This window comes from Felis catus, chromosome A2 (genome assembly GCF_018350175.1).
Source record: "Felis catus isolate Fca126 chromosome A2, F.catus_Fca126_mat1.0, whole genome shotgun sequence".
In the NCBI taxonomy this organism is placed as follows: domain Eukaryota; kingdom Metazoa; phylum Chordata; class Mammalia; order Carnivora; family Felidae; genus Felis; species Felis catus.
The window spans coordinates 54889245-54909272 of NC_058369.1; the positions used below are offsets into that span (position 1 = coordinate 54889245).

Sequence of the window (20028 nt, forward strand, 5' to 3'; positions counted from 1 at the left end):
TGGCCCAGAGAACCAAAGGACTAAACCTGTGGAAATTATAATCACAAAAAAGTAAGGAAAAAATTCCAGAAGGGACAGTGCCAAAGAAATAGATGCCCAAATCCTATGAATAAACCATCCATATCCCTGGCTAATCACTGAACCATGCATGAGTAGTGAAGACTCAAGACAGCTAACTGCTAGGGAATCAGAAAAGCTGAACTGAGATGTGAGCTCCTGCCCACTGTGGTAAGACAAAGTTTGGGACGTGAGTCTAACCAAGTTCACTGCCTGCTAAAACAAAACTGTTAACACTCTTCAGAGAAATACATCAGAATTCAGACTCCACAATCCATAGATCCTCAGATAATGTACACAATGTCAGTGATCCAAAAGTACTCAACATGTAAAGAACTAGTAAAGTGTGAGCTATTCTCAAAATAACAGATAACCAATCCTGTCTGGTATGTCCCAGATGTTGAAATTATTAGACAAGAACTTTAAGGCAGCTAATTTAACTGTACTCAATGAAGCCAAGGAAATTATATTTGTAATAATGGAAAAAATAGGAAATCTCAGCACAGAAATAGACAATATAAAAAAACCTCAATGGAAATTCTAGACTGGAAAATACATATTTGAAATAAAAAAATTCACAGGATTAGATTAGCATAATAGCAGAATGAAGATGTCAGAATAAAAATCAATGAACTTGGGAGATAGATCTATAGAAATTATTCAATCTGAGAAGAGAAGAAAATAGGACAAGAAGAAAGAAGGAGTATATTGAGACAATGTTAAAAGCTGTTAAAAAAAAAAACATAATTAGAGTCTGGGGGAAAAGGAGAGAGATTGAGCACATTTTCCCCTAAAATAATGACAGAAGATTTCCCAAATTGGGTGAAAGACATTAATTTACAAATTCAAGTAAACCTCCAACAGAACAAAGGCAACCACACCTGGACACATCATAGTCAAACTTAGAAAATCAAATTAAAGAAGAAATCTTGAAAGCAGCTAGAGAAAATGAGCGACGATTTGAGTAACTACAGACTTCTCATCATAAACTTTAGAGGATATACACAGTGGAACAGCATCTTTAAAATGCTGGAAGGAAAAAAAAAATTCTGTTAACCCAGAATTCCACACCCAGCAAAGATATCCTTTCATAAAGATATTTTTTCACATTAAAGCAAACAGAATTTGTTGCCAGCAGATCTGCACACTTCAATAAATACTAAGGGAACTTATTCAGGCTGAAGAGAAATTATACTATGGGGAAACTTGGATTTTCAGAGGAATGCAAAACCCTGGAAATGGTAAACATCTGGGTGAAAACAAACTGTCCAATGCAGTCTGCAAGACAATAAGCAAATTCCTCAGCCTAACATCCAATACCTCTTACCTCCACCCCACAGAAGATACACCTCCTGCTCCCTCTTTTTTTTACAAGAAGCACCTGTGAACTTTTTATTTTATTAAAAAAAATTTTTAATGTTTATTTTTGAGAAAGAGAGAGAGACAGACAGACAGACAGGACATGAGTGGGGGAGGGGCAGAGAGAGAGGGAGATGCAGAATCTGAAGCAGGCTCCAAGGCTCTGAGCTGTCAGCACAGAGCCTGACGTGGGACTCAAACTCACAAACTGCGAGATCATGACCTGAGCCGAAGTCAGATGCTTAATTGATAGAGCCACCCAGGTGCCCCAAGAAGCACCTGTGATTCCATACAGAGTCCCAACTCCAAGTCTTTACAGATGCTATTCCTTCTAATCAGAATACTCTCCCTTCCTTCTATCTACATGAATCATATTCACACATGTTCACATTACAATTCAAAGGACACCTCATCTTTCAGACCACTCCTGACTGCATTAGCCCTTGTTATGCATTTCTAGATGCAGCTCCAGGGGACAGAACAATGAACTGAACTACGCTGCCAAAACACTTTAGTGATGTCAAAGCAACTTCCCCGCCATTATTTTATTTAGTTCTCACAAAAGCACTTTGTATTGATGAGGCAACCAATACTCAGGAGCTGAGTGATTTTCACAAAGCTTCACAGCCAGAGTCGGCAAGGCTGGCACTACACATGGCTTCTTAGACTCTCATTCCAGCTCTCTGTCCACTTGGTCACACTGATACATAAAACATGGTGCCTGTCTGCCACCAATTTATAATCTTTATGGATTATAAACTTTTCATAGAGCTGGAAAAAGTTTAATATTAAGGCAACAATTCAATATACCCCTAGATTGACAATCTCAGGCCTGGCCAAGCATCAGAAGTACTTGTGACAACTACAGAAATCTAGCATTCTTGACAGACCACCTGAATCAGAATCTCTCTGAGGCTACGCCTGGGGATCTGCATTTTTTAAAGTTCCATAGGTGGTTCTGATAAGCAACCAGAGCTGAAGACCTCTTCACTGCATGACTAATTATCAAATAACTAACCCAGACTGTGAGTACTATGAGAAGAGACAAATGGATGTGGGCTGCAGTGCCATGATGGAGGGGAAGTATGAGCAGGGCTGTGAAGGAGGGGAAATTTGGATTGGTAGAGAGAGGAGGGAGAACACTTCAGGCCTATTCCCTAATAGGAAAGATGAGATATATTTAAGGGATTGAATGTTTCTGAGCAGAGGTGTGATCTATGGGAATTAGGATACAAGGATGAGAATCCAGTGGCCAATTTAGAGGATGAACAGAAAGGGCACAAGACAGACAATTAGGGGTAGGTGCCTGAGCCCCACCGCATACTCCTAGAGTATTTCTGTCCATAATCCTTACCTTGAGGCTCTAAATATCAGGCCACCTTGAGTGTATTCTATGTTCTGTGATCTTTCTCTGAATTCCAACCCTATGAGCTTGTTTCTTTTCTCTCACACCCTTATTCTTCTCTATCCTGTGTTCTTATTACTCTCCTGGACTTTGGGATTCCTTGGGGGCTTTGCGGATCTTTCTACCCCCAGATCAGTGATTCTCAATCAATAACAACTTTCTCCTCCAGGGGACATGTGGCAATGTGTGGAGATATTTTTGGTTGTCACAGTTTGGGGAGTGGGTAGTACTGGCATCTGATGGAATGCTGATAAATATCCTACAATGCATAGTTATAACAAAGACTTATCTATCCCAAATGTCAGTTCTGCCAAGGATGAGAAAGTCTGCTCTAGATAAAGTAACAAGCACATTTAGTTGCTTTATTAATAAATTAGATTTATCATTATTTCGTATTAGTAATTCCACACTAATTTATTATTTGATGAATCTTTGATGAGTGGCTGTCTGAGTAATCAAATGAATAATAAAGAAGGGCTTGTGTTTGTCAGCCACCTTTGACTTTCATGACATAGTAACATTATAAAAACAGAAGGTGAGAAGACCAACATAGAATTGCTAACTTTTCTTATTGCCATGTATAGGCATCAAAAATAAAGACAGCAACTACTATAACAGTTATTTCATAAAGTGAAGGGCATTTAACCATCAAAATGTAGTAATATTAAAAATAATAAAAATAAAAAAGGAGGGATATTACTAAGAAAGTCAGTATGGCAGCCAACAGTTACTGTAGACTGGTGAAAAGTTTACCTCAGCCAGCTCCCAACCACTGTTCATCAACTGGGGAAACTCTGAATGAGACCATAAGCTCCTTAAGGGAAAAGCACCTGTCTTACAGGCAGCCCTATGACTCTTAATGCTGGGCAGTCTGAGGAAGACTGCCAAAGCCACCTCACTTGTGCTGTCCATGCCCACCTGATATTCCAGGGAGAGCAAAGTCTCTGTCTTGGAAGTCCAGCTCCACTTGTGGACTACGTAGCCCTCGTAGTCATTGGTGGTCCCACCTTCCTCATCCAAGACCAAGACAAATGGGCAACTAGGAGAAATTCAGAGGTGAGAAGTTGATGCCAGGCCCCTGAAGGAAGCCCTCATCACTATAGGCTACAGGAAGGCAGGGCTCTGAGACACTGTCTTGGGCTGAAGGAACCATGAAGTCCAGCAGGCAGCCTCACTTCCTCTGCCTAATGTGGTCTTAGGCCCTTTCACCTGTTGATGCTACTGGAATGTCTGTCAGAAAGGGCAGGTCTGAGAGATGATGGAGGTTCAGGCCACATCCAACAGGGGAAGAAATAGAATGTGTGTCCTGTTGCCCAAGAGCTGGAGCATACAGGTGACAAACTGGGAAATGGAACATCTATAATGCAAGAGTCATTCCTTCTGAGAACAGTTCCTCATGAAAGGCCAAAATAAAATCAGTTTTTGGCTGACAAGAATATGTGCCTCTCTTAAAAGACCCCACGGAAGTGGTACCCATGGCCTCTCCTTCACTTACTCCTGGTATAAAAAAATTTTCTCTACTAAGTAATTCTTCTAGGAATTCCATCCAAGTCAACAATCAAGATCTTAGTGCCCTGAGGGTATAAGTGAGGAGTAGGACTTTGGGAATTGCCCCTCTCTTTTGCTATGACATGGATCCAGCAAGCAAAGGTCAGGCATCAAAATACCTACACCCTGCAGGCCCTACTTTAACCCTGTCTCACTGCCCTCCTAGACCTCTGGACATTGATGGCCCCTCCTTTTCCCATGGTGCCTCCCTTTGTCACCATCAAAGATACTTCTATGGGGCCAGGATTCCCCCAACCAACTCACCGGGCCTTCAGGTTGTAGTGAACACAGCCCTGGCCTTCAGCATTGAACAGAGCCAGAAAGGAGAAGCTGGGTGTGTCATTAAAGAGGCAGGTGATGGTTCTCCCTCTGCAGCACGTGGGGATCTGACACATGGCAATATTTCCAGAAGGATAGCTGGCAGAAATGGTCAAGGAGAACTAGCAGAAAACTCTCCGGGTTCTGCTTTCAGGTGCTCCATGGAAAGTAAGTCTACATGTCAAAATGATAGCTATTTGGTGCATCATTCCCAGTCTTCAAAGACCCTCCCTGCACTTTGCATAAGTAACAACTAAATGACTATGGAACCCAACCATGCCCCAGGTGCCTTCTTGTATCTTCTTTCTATTCCTCACAACCTACCTGTGGTAGGTAGTATTATCTCCATCTCAGAGATGAGTAGGGTCTCTCTGTGTCTGGGGGTGCGGGTGGGGGTGGTTCCTGGGATGTGGGACTTTCAGTGCTAAAACCAGGAAAGTCCCAGGCAAACCAGGACAAGTTGGCCACCCTACAGATGAGAAATCCAAGGACCAGAGAAATGATCTTCCCCACGTGACACCACAAGGAAGTGGCAGAACCAGGACCTGAATTCTGAAGCCAGTGATATTTTTAATGTTGTCAGGCTGCCTTCCCTTATGATCAGTCTAGAAGAGCAGGCAATGTTTCCCTGCTCATTTCCTACTAAGGTGACTCCAAGAAGCACTGGTCTCAACTAAATGAGAACATGGTGTGGGCAGCTACTGTAGGAATTTCAGTAGTGCCCAGACAGAAGACTTTCAGTGGTTATCACTGGGGTTCAACCTCTTATGGGTTTCCCATTAATGGGGGAAAAAGAGATAAACAGATAGGAATCATAATAATCATAGAAATTCTGGAGCTGAATAGTACAATAACTAGAATGAAAAGTCACTAGCTGGGTTTAGCAGCAGATTGAAGCAGAAGAATCAGTGAACTTGAGGATAGATCAATTGGGTTTATCCAGTGTGAGAAGCACAAATTAAAAAGAATGAAGAAAATTTAACAGAGCCTAAGAGACCTATGGCAGACCATCAAACATATCAACATATCCATAACAGGAGTTCCAGAAGGACAGGAGAGAGAAGAGAAGAAAGAATATTAGAAGAAATAATGACTGAAAGTTCCACAAATTTGATGAAATACATGAATCTACACAATCAAGAAACTCAACAAATTCCAAGGAGAATAATTCAAAGAGTGTCACACTGAGACACATTATTATCAAACTGCCAAAAGACAAAGAGAGAATCTTGAAATCAGCAAGAGAAAAGAGACTCATCATATACATGGGATCTTTAATAAGGTTAAGGGCAATTTCTTATCAGAAAACATGGAGGCCAGGAGGCACTGGGATAGAATATTTAAAGAGCTGAAAGAAAAACTGCCAACCAAGAATTCTATATTGAAAAAAACTATCCCTCAAAAATTAAGAAGAAATTAAGGCTTTCCAGATAGATAAAAGCTGAGGGAGTTCACCACTAGTAGACCTACCCTACAGGAAATGCTAGTTCTTCAGGCTGAAGTGAAAGGATACTAGACAGCAACTTAAAGCCATACAAAAAAAAAAAAAGAACACCAGTAAAGGTGTTTATATAAGTAAATATAAAACCAGTATTATTATATTTTGATTTATAATTCCTCTTTTTTCCTGTATAAGTTGAAAGACAAATGCACAAAACAGTAATTGTACATCTATGTTAATGGCACTCAATGCACATATAAAGATGTAACTTCTGATAACAACATAAACGAGGAAGGATGAGCTGTATAGGAGCAGAGTTTTATATATTATTAAGCCTAAGTTGGTATTAATTCAAACTAGTTTCTTGTCAATTATAATACTCAAGTGTATTAGTTTCTTGGGGCTGCTATAACATCCAGGCCAAACCTGATAACCTGAAAAACAGAAATTTATTCTCTCGCAGTTTTGGAGGTTAGAAGTCTAAAATCAAGGTGCTGACAGGACCATGATCTTGGGGGCTCTGGAGAAGAATCCTTCCTTGCCTCTCTGTAGTTTCTGGTGGTTGCCAAGAATCTTCAGCATTCCTTGGTTTATAGATGCATAATTCTAATCTCTGCCTCAGTCATCACATGGTCTTCTTCCCTCTTTGTGGTCCCTGCTTTCTCTTCTTAAGGGTACAAGTCATTGGATTGGAAGCCAATAATGACTTCATCTTAATTTATATTCAAAGACCCTATTTCCAAATATGATCACATTCTGAGGTTCTAGTGAACATAAATTTTTAGGAGACACTATTAAAGTCCATTATACAAGAGTAACCACTAAAAAAATAACTAAAAAATATGGGGCAAAGAAAATGAGAAAAGAATAAAAATGGAATGCTACAAAAAAATCAGTTAAACACAAAAGAAGGTAATAATAGAGGAGCTGAGGAGCAAAAAAATGACATATATAAAACGAATAGTAAAACGGTGGAATTAAGTCCTTTCACATCAGCAATTACATTAAATACAAATGGATTAAATTCTGCAACCAAAGAGCAGGGACTGTCAGAATGAATTTAAAAAAATCCAACTATATGCTGTCTATAAGAGGTTTACTTGAAATCCAAAGATACAACTATGTTGAAAGTCAAATGATGGGAAAAAATATATTCCATGCAAATAGTAACCAAAATAGAGCAGAGGTGGCTATACTGGTATCAGAGAAAACAGATTTTAAAAATTTCTATAAGAGACAAAGAAGGACATTATGTATTGAGAAAAGGGTCAATACCTAGAGAAGATACAATTATAGACATATATATACCTAACAACAGAGCCCCAAAATATATAAAGCAAAAATTTACAGGATTAAAAATAGAAAAAGTTTTAAGTTGGAGACTTAAAAAGTTAAAAGTTGGAGACTTCACTACCTCACTACCTTACACAGAAGGTCAATAAAGAAAACAGAATTTGAACAACACTATAAACTAACTAGACATAACAGAACACTCCACCCAACAGCAGCAGAATGCACATTCTTCTCAAGTGCATAGGACCATTCTCTGATAGAGACAATATGTTAGGACACAAAACAAGTCTCAATAAATTTTAAAAGATTGGAACCTTAGAAAGTATCTTCTCGGACAATAGAATGAAACTAGAAATCAATGGCAGAAGGATATTTGGAAATTTCTCAGGTGCAAATTAAACAATACACATTTTAAACAACCAATGGATAGAGAAGAAATCACAAGGAAAATTAGAAAGATGTGTGAAAACAAAAATACAACACATCAAAACTTACAGGATAAGACACAGGAATGAGGTTGGAGGACAGAGTCCATGGGAATGGCACAGAGGCCAGGAATGCTGCCAACACCTGGCCCAGGTCAGTGAGAAGCCCTGGGGACACAGCCGAGCCTGCTGCTCCTGTTCTCCAACATGCACCTCACAGGGAATGACCCCCAACTAGGTGCCTACTCCTACATTCAAGGCGACCTGATAGGTTTTCTGTCAGATGTTCCACTGTAATAATGCTGGAGTTATGAAGTCTCTGTTTCTTTGCTCCAAAACAAGACATTCTTCCCTGCATATAGAATAGGAGTAATGTTGGTCAGAATCTGGCTGGTGTTTAAAACTGAAGATTGTCATGACTGCTTAATGTAAGCTCTATTCTGAAGTAAAATTGTCTTAGAAATACTAAGTCAGTTTAATTCGTAGTGCTCAAAGAATCATCCACACAGGAACACAGTAATACTGGTGACCCAAATTTGCTTTTGGAACCATGAAACTTTGCTCGTTTTTTACTTTGACAATATAATCACAGATGACAATAGCGATGCATGGATTGTACAGTGTGCTCCAGAGAAAAAGTTTCCTATGGAACTACAAGATTCTTATGAAAAAGGATTTTGGACAGAATTTATGGGCAAAGTCTTTAAGTATTTGGGAGATGAAGGTATAAGAAAAGATGAAAAGACCAGTGACATCAATGCCTTGATGAACTTTACCTTATAAAAAGGATAAATTTGGCTGTATCATTATTTCAGATTCAAATTCAGTCTTCATGGATGGGGTTTTAGAAGCTACCAGTTTTCATGATGTGTCAGACAATATGTTTATAAATCCAACATCTTTTGATAGCAATCGTCATCTCTCTGTGAAAAATTATCATGCTCATTCTTGCAATAGGTTCCAAAAAAAATATTTGCAAAATGTAGTTTTGGTAGACAAACGGTTACAAGAGGGAGTGAATTATACACGAATGGTTTATGTAGGTGATGGTGAAAATGATGCCTTTCCAGTAACTTTTTTAAAGAATGATGATGCCATGCCACAGAAAGGATATACTTTACAGAAAACTCTTTCCAGAATGTCTTAAAATCTTGAACCTATGGAATATTCTGTTGTAGTTTGGTCTTCAGGTGTTGAAATAATTTCTCATTAACAATTTATTTATTTTTTTATTTTAGAGAGAGTCCATGAGTGGGTGAGAGGGGCAAAGGGAGAGAGAGAAAAACCCAAGCAGGCTCCACAGTGTAGAGCCTGATGCAGGGCTCAATCCCATGACTCTGGGATCACAACCTGAGTCAAAATCAAGAATTGGATGCTCAACCAGGTGAACCACCCAGGTGTCACCACAGTTTCTACTAAAGGAATAATATACCAACAACAATGAAAAACTTATGGGATAAAGTGAGAACAGCGGTCAAGGAGAAATTTATAGCCGTAAATACCCACACTGAAAGAAGAGGGGCGCCTGGGTGGCTCAGTTGGTTAAGTGTCCACTCTTGATTTCAGCTCACATCATGATCTTATGGTTTGTGAGTTCGAGACCCACATCCAGCTCTGCGCTGACAGTGTGAAACCTGCTTGGGACTCACACTCTCTCTCTCTCTCTTTGCCCCTCCCCTGCTCACTCTCTATCTCTCAAAATAAATAAATAAGCTTTTTAAAAAAGGGAGAGAAGAAAGATCTCAAATAAATAACCATAATTACCACTTTAGGTACTAGAAAAAGAAGAGCAAATTAAAGTTAAAGCTAGCAGAAGGGAAGAAATAATAAAGATTAGCAGAAACAGAAACAAAATAGAGAACAGAAAAGCAACAGAAAAAACCAACAAAACCAAAAGTTGGTTCTTTGAAAAGATCGACAAAATTGAGAAAACTGTAACTGGACTGCCAAAAAAAAAAAAAAAAAAAAAAAAAGGAAAATTCAAATTTCTAAAATCTGAAATGACAGTGGAGACATATAAGAGAAGTATATGAACCATTTTACATCTACAGGTTAGATAGCCTACTTGGAAAAAAAAAATTCCTAGAAACATGCAAAGGGAAATCGCAGGATAAAAGATCAACACCCAGAAATCAGTTACCCCTCATGAACATGGGTTGTCTTTCCATTTATCTCATTCTTCTTTAATTTATCTTAACAGTATTTTGTAGTTTTTAGTGTACAAGTCTGACACTTCCTTGGTTAAATTTATTCCAAAATATCTTCTTTTTAAAATTTAATTTATTTAAAGTTAATTAATATACAGTGTAGTATTGGTTTCAGAAGTAGACTCCAATTATTCATCACTTACAGATAACACCCCATGCTCATTCCAAAAAGTGTCCTCCTTAATGCTCGTCACCCATTTAGCCCATCCCCCCACCCATATCCCCTCCAGCAGCCCTCAGTTTGTTCAATGTATTTAAGAGTCTCTTACAGTTTGCCTTCCCTTCCCTATTTTCATCTGTTTTGTTTCTTAAATTCCACGAGTGAAATATGATATTTGTCTCTGACTTATTTAGCTTAGCACAATACACTCTAGTTCCACCCACCTTGTTGCAAATGGCAATATTCCATTCTTTTTGATCACTGAGTAATAATACATTGTGTATGTATGTATGTGCATGTATATACACATACATGTGTATATATACACATGTGTATATACACATGTATGTGTATATACATGCATGTGTATATACATGCATGTGTGTATACATACATGTGTATATATACATGCACATACATACACACACACATACATACACACACATACATGCCACATCTTCCTTATCCATTCATCAGCCAAAGGACATTTGGGTTCTGTCCATAATTTGGCTATTGTTGGCAGTGCTGCTATAAACAGTGGGATGCATGTACCCCCTCAAATCAGCATTTTTACATCCTTTGGATAAATTCCTAGTAGTACAATTGCTAGGTTGTAGGGTAATTCTATTTTTAATTTTTTGAGGAAACTCCACTAGGTTTTCCAGAGTGGCTGTACCAATTTGCATTCCCAACAGCAATGCAAAAGGGTTCCTTTTTCTCTGTATCTTTGCCAATATCTGTTGTTGCCTGAGTTGTTAATTTTAGCCATTCTGACAGATGTGAGGTGGTATCTCACTGTGGTTTTGATTTGTATTTCCCTGGTGATGAGTGACATTGAGTACCTTTTCATGTGTCTGTTAGCCATCTGGATGTCTTCTTTGGAAAAGTGTCTATTCATATCTTCTGCCCATTTCTTCACTGGACTTTTTGGCTTTTTGAGCTTGATAAGTTGTTTATAGATTTTGGATACTAACCCTTTATCTGATATGTCATTTGCAAATATCTTCTCCCATTATTTCCATTGACTTTTAATTTTGTTAATTGTTTCCTTTGCTGTGCAGAAGCTTTTTATCTTGATGAGGTCCCAATAGTTCATTTTTGCTTTTAATTCCCTTGCCTCTGGAAATATGTCTAGTAAAAAGTTGCTATGGCCAAGGTCAAAGAGGTTGCTGCCTGTTTTCTCCTCTAGGATTTTGATGGTTTCCTATCTCACATTTAGGTCTTTCATATATGTTGAATTTATTTTTGTGTATGGTGTAAGAAAATGGTCCAGGTTCATTCTTCTGCATGTCGCTGTCCAGTTTTTCCAGCACCATTTGCTGAAGACACTGTCTTTTTTCCATTGGATATTCTTTCCTGTTTTGTCAAATATTAGTTGGCCATATATTTGTAGGTCCATTTCTGGGTTAGAGAACCCAGAACCATACTGTCTTGATGATTACAGCTTTGTAATATAGCTTGATGCCTGGAGTTATATGCCTTCAGCTTTAGTTTGCTTTTTCAACAATACTTTGGCTATAAAGGGTCTTTTCTGGTTCCATACAAATTTTAGAATTGTTTATTCTAGAATGCTGGCTTGAGTTTCCCAAACAAACAAAAACTAAAGGAGTTTGTGACCACTAAACCACTCCTGCAAGAAATTTTAAGGGGGAACACTCTGAGTGGAGAAAAAAAGAAGACCAAAGCAACAAAGACTACCAAGGGCCAGAGGACATCGCCAGAAACACCAACTCTATAGGTAACACAATGGCACTAAATTCATATCTCTCAACAATTACTCTGAATGTAAATAGACTAAATGCTCCAATAAAATGACATAGGGCATCAAAACGGATAAAAAACAAGATTCATCTATATGCTGCCTACAAGAGACTCATTTAAGATCTAAGGACACCTGCAGATTGAAAGTGAGGGGATGGAGAGCCATCTATCATGCTAATGGACATCAAAAGAAAGCTGGAGTAGCCATACTTCAACAAACTAGATTTTAATTTTTTTTTCAACGTTTATTTATTTTTGGGACAGAGAGAGACAGAGCATGAACGGGGGAGGGGCAGAGAGAGAGGGAGACACAGAATCGGAAACAGGCTCCAGGCTCTGAGCCATCAGCCCAGAGCCCGATGCGGGGCTCGAACTCACGGACCGCGAGATCGTGACCTGGCTGAAGTCGGACGCTTAACCGACTGCGCCACCCAGGCGCCCCAACAAACTAGATTTTAAAACAAAGACTGTAACAAGAGATGAATAAGTGCATTATATCATAATTAAGGGGTCTATCCATCAAGAAAATATAACAATTGTAAATATTTAGGCCCCCAACTTGCAAGACTCAAACATATAAATCAATTAATCACAAACATAAACTCATTGATAATAATGCCATAATAGTAGGAGACTTTAATACCCCACTTACCACAATGGACAGATCATCTAAGCAGAAAATCAGCAGGGAAACAATGGCTATGAATGACACACTGGACAAGATGAACTTAAAAGATATATTCTGAACATTTCATCCTAAAGCAACAGAATGCACATTCTTCTCGACTGCACATGGAACATTCTCCAGAAAAGATTACATACTGAGTCACAAATCAGCCCTCAACAAGTACAAAAAGATCAGGATCATACCATGCATATTTTCATATCACAACACTATGACACTTGAAATCAACCACAAGAAAAAATTTGGAAAGCCCTCAAACATTGAGGTTAAATAAAATCCTACTAAAGAAATGAATGGGGGGGCACCTGGGTGGCTCAGTCAGTTATGCGTCCAACTTCGGCTCAGGTCATGATTTCACTGTTCATGAGTTCGAGCCCCATGTCAGGCTCTGTGCTGACAGCTCAGAGGCTGGAGCCTGCTTCAGATTCTGTGTCTTCCTCTCTCTCTGTCCTTTCCCCACTCATATTGTCTCTCTGCCTCTCAAAAAATGAATAAATGCTAAAAAAAAAAAAAAAAAATCTTAAAAACAAAAAAGAAATGAATGGGTTAACCAGGAAATTAAAGAAGCACTTTTTAAAAGTACATGCAAGCAAATGAAAATGAAAACATGACAGTCCAAACCCTTTGGGATGCAGCAAAGGCAGTCCTAAGAGGAAAATACATTGCAATTCAGGCCTATCACAAGAAGCAAGAAAGGTCCCAAATACACACATCCTAACCTTACACCTAAAGGAGCTAGAAAAGGAGCAGAAAATAAAGCCTAAAGCTGGCAGAAGAAAGGAAGCAATAAAGATTAGAGCAGAAATAAGATGTAGAAACCAAAACCCCAGTAGAACAGATCAATGAAATTAAAGGCTGGTTTTTTTTTTTTTTTTGAAGGAAATCTAGCCAGACTTATCAAAAAGAAAAGAGAGAGAACTTAAATAGATAAAATCACGAATTAAAGAGGAGAGATCACAACCAATACCACAGAAATACAAAAAATTATAAGGGAATACTATGAAAAATTATATGCCAACAAACTGGACAATTTGGAAGAAATGGACAAACTCCTAGAAACACACACACTACCAAAACTGAAACAGGAAGGAACAGAACATTTGAAGAGGCCCATAATCAGCAAAGAAATTGAATCAGTTATCCAAAACCTTCCAACAAACAAGAGTCCTGGGCCAGATAGCTTCCCAGGGGAATTATACCAAACAGTTGAAGAAGGATTGATGCCTATTCTCCTAAAAGTGTTCTAAAAAATAGAAATGGAAGGAAGCTTCCAGACTCATTCTCTGAAGACAGCATTACCTTGATTCTAAATTCAGACAAAGACCCCACTAAAAAGTAGAATTACAAGCCAATATCCCTGATGAAATTGGATATTAAAATCCTCAACAAGATACTAACAAATTGAATTCACAGTACATTAAAAGAATTATTCACCATCATCAAGTGGTATTTTCCCAGGCTGCAGGCTGGTTCAATATTCACAAAGCAGTCAACGTGATACACCACATTAATAAAAGAAAAGATAAGTACCACATGATCCTCTCAATAGATGCAGAAAATGCATGTGACAAAATATAGCATCCTTTCTTGATAAAAACCCTCAAGAATGTGGGGATAGAGGGAACAAATCTCAACATCATAAAGGCCACATATGACAGACCCACAGTTAATATCATTCTCAATGGGGAAAAACAGAGCTTCCTCCCTAAGGTCAGGAACATGACAGGGAGGTCCACTCTCACCCCTGTTATTCAACAGGGTACTGGAAGTCCTAGCCTCGGCAATTAGACAACAAAAAGAAATAAAAGGCATACAAATTGGTAAAGAAGAAGTCAAAACTTTACTCTTTGCAGTGACAAGATACTCTAAATGGAAAACCCAAAAGACTCCACAAAAAACTGCTAGAACTGATACATGAATTCAGCAAAGTCACAGGATATAAAATAAATGTACAGAAGTTGGTTGATTTCTATACACCAATAATGGAGCAGCAGAAAGAGTAATCAAGGAGTCAATCCCACTTACAACTGCACCAAAAACCATAAAATACGTAGGAATAAACCTAATCAAAGAGGTAAAAGATTTGTATAGTGAAAACTATAGAAAGCTTATGAAAGAAACTAAAGAAGACACAAAGAAATGGAAAAACATTCCATGCACATGGATTGGAAGAACAAATATTGTTAAAATATCAATACTACCCAAAGCAATACACATATTCAGTGCAATCCTTATCAAAATACTCTTTTTGACACTATTGTAAATGGCATCATTTCCTTTTGTTCATTTCCTTTTTATTGTTTTAGTTGTTCATACAGCATTTCATATCATTTGTGGCTAGTATTTATGAATTGGAAGACTTCATCTTATTCATGGCAATATGCCCCACAGTAAACCACAGATTAAATTCAATCCATATCAAAATTTCATCAATCTTTTTTGCAAAAAATGGAAAACTTATTTTAAAATTCATATGGACTTGCACTGGACCCCACATAACCAAAAAAATATTGAAAAAAGAACAAAGTTGAAGGACTCAAACTTCCTGATTTCAACACATTACTATAAAGCTACAATAATCAAAACACTGTGGCACGAGCACAATAAGACATACAGATCAATGGAATAGAATTAAGACTACAAAAATAAACTCATACATCTACGGTTAACGATCTTCAGCAAGGGTGCCAAGAACATTCAATGGTGAAAAAATAGTTTACTCAAGAAATAGAGGTGGAACTGGGAATCACATGTGAAAGAATGGAGTTGGAGCTTTCTATCACCATATGCACCATATGCAAAAATCAACTCAAAATGGATCAAAGACCTAAATGTAAGAGCTATAAGTATGAAACTCTTAGAAGACAACACAGGCATGGGAATGGTTTCTTAAATATGAAACCCAAAGCACAAGGAATAAAAAAAAGAAAAACTGGACTTCATAAAAATTAAAAACTTCCACATACCAAAGAGGGTGAGCAAGAGTGAAAAAACTTCCCACAGTATAGGAAAAAAAATTTGCAAATCATATGTCTGATACGGATCTAGTATCTACAATATATAAAGGAACACTTACAACTCAGCAAGTAAATGACAATAAAAAAATGCGCAAAAGACTTGAATACACATTTTTACAAGAAGATACACAAAGAAGGTATATGAATATACTTGAAATTGTTAGTTATTAGAAAAATTCTATTCAAAACCACAATGAGATATGACTTTACATCCACTAGAATGGCTGGAATTTAAAAATTGAAATGTATCAAGTGTAGTCAAGAATGTAGAGAACCTGGAACCCTCATACATGTGGGTGGGGATATATTATAGCACAGTCACTGTGGAAAACTTTTTGGAGGTTCCTCAGTAAGTTAAACATAGAATTACCGTATAATCCAGGAATTCTACTCCTAGGTATAGACCCAAAAGAATTGAAAACAGGTGTGCAAAAACTTCTATAAGAATGTTCATAGCCAAATGGTGGGGAAAGTCTAATGTCCATAAACAAATGAATGAATTAGAAAAAAGTGGAATATCCATATAACAAAATTTTATACACACACACACACGTTATAATATAAATAACAGAAATTCTGAGACATGCTGCAATATGTATGAACCTTGAAAACATTATGCTAAGTGAAGGAGGCCAGACACAAAAGGTCACATGTTGTAGGATTCCATTTACATGAGGTGACCAGAATAGGCAAATCAAAAGAAATAGAAAACAGATTGGTGGTTGCCAGGGCTAGGGTAGGGGAAAACAGAAAGTAACAGGAAACTGCTTAATGGGTATAGGGTTTTCTTTTGGGGTGATGGAATGGTTGTGGAACTTGATAGCGGTGATGGTAGCACAACGCTATAAATGCACTAAATGCCACTAAATTGTATATATTAAAATATTTTTATTTTATGCTATGTAAATGTCAATTAAAAAAGAGGCAGTGATGTATATTAAAATGTGGATGAACCTTGAAAACATTAATGTGAGTGAAAGAAGCCAGATACAAAAGGCCACATATTGCATGATCCTACTTATATGAAATATCTGAAACAGGTGAATGCATAGAGGCAAAAAGCAGATTAGTGGTCCCCAGGAGCTACAGGGGAGGGGAAATGGGGAGTGACTGCTTAACAGACACATGGGATTTGCTTTCAGGGTGATGAAAACACCCTGAAACTAGATAGTGGTGATGACTGCACAGCATTGTGAATGTACTTAATGCCGTTGAGTGATACACTTTAAAATGGTTAAAACGATAAATTTTATGTTATGTATATTTTACCATATTTAAAAAACAACACACAGAGTGGTTCTGAGCGCTCCACCAACCCTTAAGGGCACAGGGCTGAGCACAGCACTGTGCACTGTGATTAGGGTTTGTTTCTAATGTGATGAGTCTGTCTGTGCATATGAAAAAAGGTTTTGAGGGAAGTTTGAGGGGAGAATGGGCAGCTGAGCCAAGACATCCAGGAGGTGCTGACAATGGAATGAATGAAACCCAAATGAAAAGAATACTGGGATGGTTTCTGGGGTCTGGTGTTGACAAAGAGCAAACCAATCAGGGCTGGGAGCTCTTTGGCATCCCAAGGGCAGATGAACCATTTCTACCTGAGGTTTTGTCCAGCAATCTCCATGGGACCAGAATTAATCGCTGAGCCCAGAAAACATCTTCCAAACATTTTCTCTACTTCCAAGGGATCCAACAGCTGCATGGGTGCTTTGGCCATTTGAACGCAGTAACACAGAATTTCTCTATCAAGATCACTGGGTCCAACTTCCTCAGCTTCGAATGAAGGGAAGTGAGGCCCAGAGAGATGAAGTGACCTGTGCAGGGTCACCAAGAAGAACTGGGCCTAGAACCCAGCCTCTTGGGACTCCCAAAGAGGAAATGCGTTGATGGCCAGGATGTGGTTATTTCTGGCATATGAGTCAAGCATGCCAGCAGCATGGCCTGCAGGTCTGGGGTGGTCTCACCCAGGGGAACCTCAGGATTCTGGAACAGGGAAGAGAACAGACTGTGCTCTAGCCCACCTACTCTGGTCCTGCTGATAGCAACAGAATTCACAGACATAGCTTTTCCAGGGGCTCAGGAAGACGATCCTACTCAAGGCAGTGGAAGAATAGGAAAGGGGGAAAGGAGAGCCCTTGACCCACAGCAAGCAGCAGCTACCCTGGAAGGAGTTTGCCATGTACAGTATGACAAGGCTCACTGGAAGCAAGGCTGAGCAGAGTGTGATGAATGGATTCATTTACAGTCAGAGAAACAATAGGACTCCTTTGACAGGGTGCTTAAATTCTGAATTCCCAGTTCAGTCGGAGAGGAGGCCAAATGAAGTGAGGGGGGACTGCTGCTGGGCAGCCCGAGAGTTCAGAGAGCTCCCTCTCCTCCAAAGGTATGGGCCACTAAGTACCTAGAGGTTTTATTATTAAATGAGGCTCCCTTCCATCCCCCATCTCCTATTCTCTGCTGGAGGAAACAATCCTAGAAGGCATAAAAATGGTGCCAAAAAAGAGGTCCCTAAATGGAGGTGAAGTGGCCCTGAACCTGGGCCTGGCTTTGCCACCAAATTCCTTTTGTGACATTAAATTGAGTCATACCATCTGTTCCTACAAAGAAGGGACAAGAATGTCTGGCTTAGTGTCTCCTCTCTTTGACGTATCATCCAACTCAGAGTGCAGAACCTGGAATAAATGCTTTGCCCTCTCTGGCTTCACAGCCTTGCTGCCAAATGAGTTGGGCATCTGGTCCAGTCCCACTGCCTACTGGGGAGTGAATGACAGGACCGGGGCTGCAAGGTGACTTCTTCTTCTTCTTCTTTTTTAGGTTTATTCATTTATTTTTGAGAGACAAAGAGAGAGGCAGATAGAGAATCCCAAGCAGGCTCCACTCTGTTAGTGCAGAGTCCAACACGAGGCTCAATCTCATGACCTGAGCCAAAATCAAGAGCCAGATGCTCAACTCACGGAGCCACCCAGGCGCCCCTCCAAGGTGACTTCTTGATGCACTGTTTCCCACCCAGACATCCTCCAAAGAGAGCCTTCTCTGACCTGGACAGATGCTTAATGTCCTGAAGAACCTGTGACCAGGCTTCTCTGGTCAGGTGAAAAGCCAAAGTAAATAATCAAGCCTGTTCAAACCCAGAAATTTTCTGGGGCTGAGTTGTTGGGGAGAAGGGGCAGCAGCAAATAAAAGGATACTACACGAAGGAGGACCCATCACAGAAGGTGTAATGCAACTTGATGACCTTCTTAGATGTCTTAGACTCCTGAGAATGTTGGCTGAAGTGGGGCTGTTGATGGGCAGGAGGCTGGTGAGGGGTGGGAGTGGAAGTCTGAGCACCTGGAGGGTGAGGGGTCTGAGCGTCCCCTTTCGGGGCTGACATTAGATGAGAGGGCATCTTTGCCCTGTAGTTGCGAAAGATCATGGGGTAGGAGAAATTCCTCCCTTTCCACGAGGCCCTTTCAGCTTCTCTGCAGGGAAGGAGACCAACATATCTTCTAGCCACTTGGCTCTTACTCACCAGGAACACTCTCTCTATAGCCCCTGCCCAGCTCCCAAGACTCTCGTCCCATTTCTCTGTCCCCAAAGTACCTGTGCCCACCCCACTCCCCCTCATCCTAAAGGCAGTACTTAGGAAGAACTGGGAAGGCCCTGGTACCCTTCTGAAACCATTCCTTGCCTGATTTCCAATGGGATGAGGACCCATGGAGTGGGACTGAGTACAGAAGGGGAGTCTGGAGGGCAGGGTCTGGGGACTCTGCTCACTCCCCACTCCTGAGGTTACAAAGAAAGAGTTTCCATCCAGAATGTTACAATAAAGGGCAAACTGGGTAGCTTCCCTCCTCCCATGTTCTGTAGCTGCAATGATGGCCCATGGGAGCCCAAGACATATGCCTTAGATGGGGCTAGGTTTTAAATCCTTTATGGCCCATGGTCTGAGCCTTTGGAGAAATGTAGACTAACTTACTAGGACTTGTGGGACCCCAAATCATAGATATCATTAATCACCCAGGTCAATGTTTTTTGTTTGCTCTGAGAGGATTTTTGCTGCTGCTGCTGCTGCTGCTGCTGCTGCTGCTGCTGCTGTTGTAGGAAAACATCTGACAAACTGTGTTAAGAAATAAACATTCAAGGCACAAAGCCTAAAAAGTGTAAGGAGCCCTGCAAAAGGTGAGAAGGCTAAGATCAATGGCCTGGTGTCAGGTCCACCAAATTGTGGGACCTCCGGCAATACCTTATTGGCTTGCTCCGGCTACTGGTTTCCTCATCCGCAAAATGGGCATACCCCTTCTTCCTCATCAGGTTATAGTGAGGGCTGAAAAGGACTGTGAGTGGTGAGAGTGTAGGGACATTAATGCATATGA

General features: G+C 39.7%; 1 protein-coding gene and 1 pseudogene across 6 annotated transcripts in view; one reads left to right on the forward strand and one right to left on the reverse strand.

The window, feature by feature from the left end:
* Positions 1-20028, reverse strand: part of CA2H3orf20 (chromosome A2 C3orf20 homolog) — a 100280-nt gene that overhangs the window by 55831 nt on the left and 24421 nt on the right. For 5 of the 6 annotated variants that reach the window (XM_019825118.3, XM_045051997.1, XM_045051998.1 and 2 more), the window contains 3 exons: positions 18862-19134; positions 4634-4786; positions 3740-3860 (listed from right to left, as the gene is read on the reverse strand). In XM_019825118.3, coding sequence (XP_019680677.3) covers positions 3740-3860; positions 4634-4786; positions 18862-19134 — 547 coding nt within the window. The remainder of the gene's footprint in view (positions 1-3739; positions 3861-4633; positions 4787-18861; positions 19135-20028) is intronic. The other variant, XM_045051999.1, reaches the window with a different exon arrangement.
* On the forward strand, positions 7933-9062 carry LOC109497013 (annotated as a pseudogene).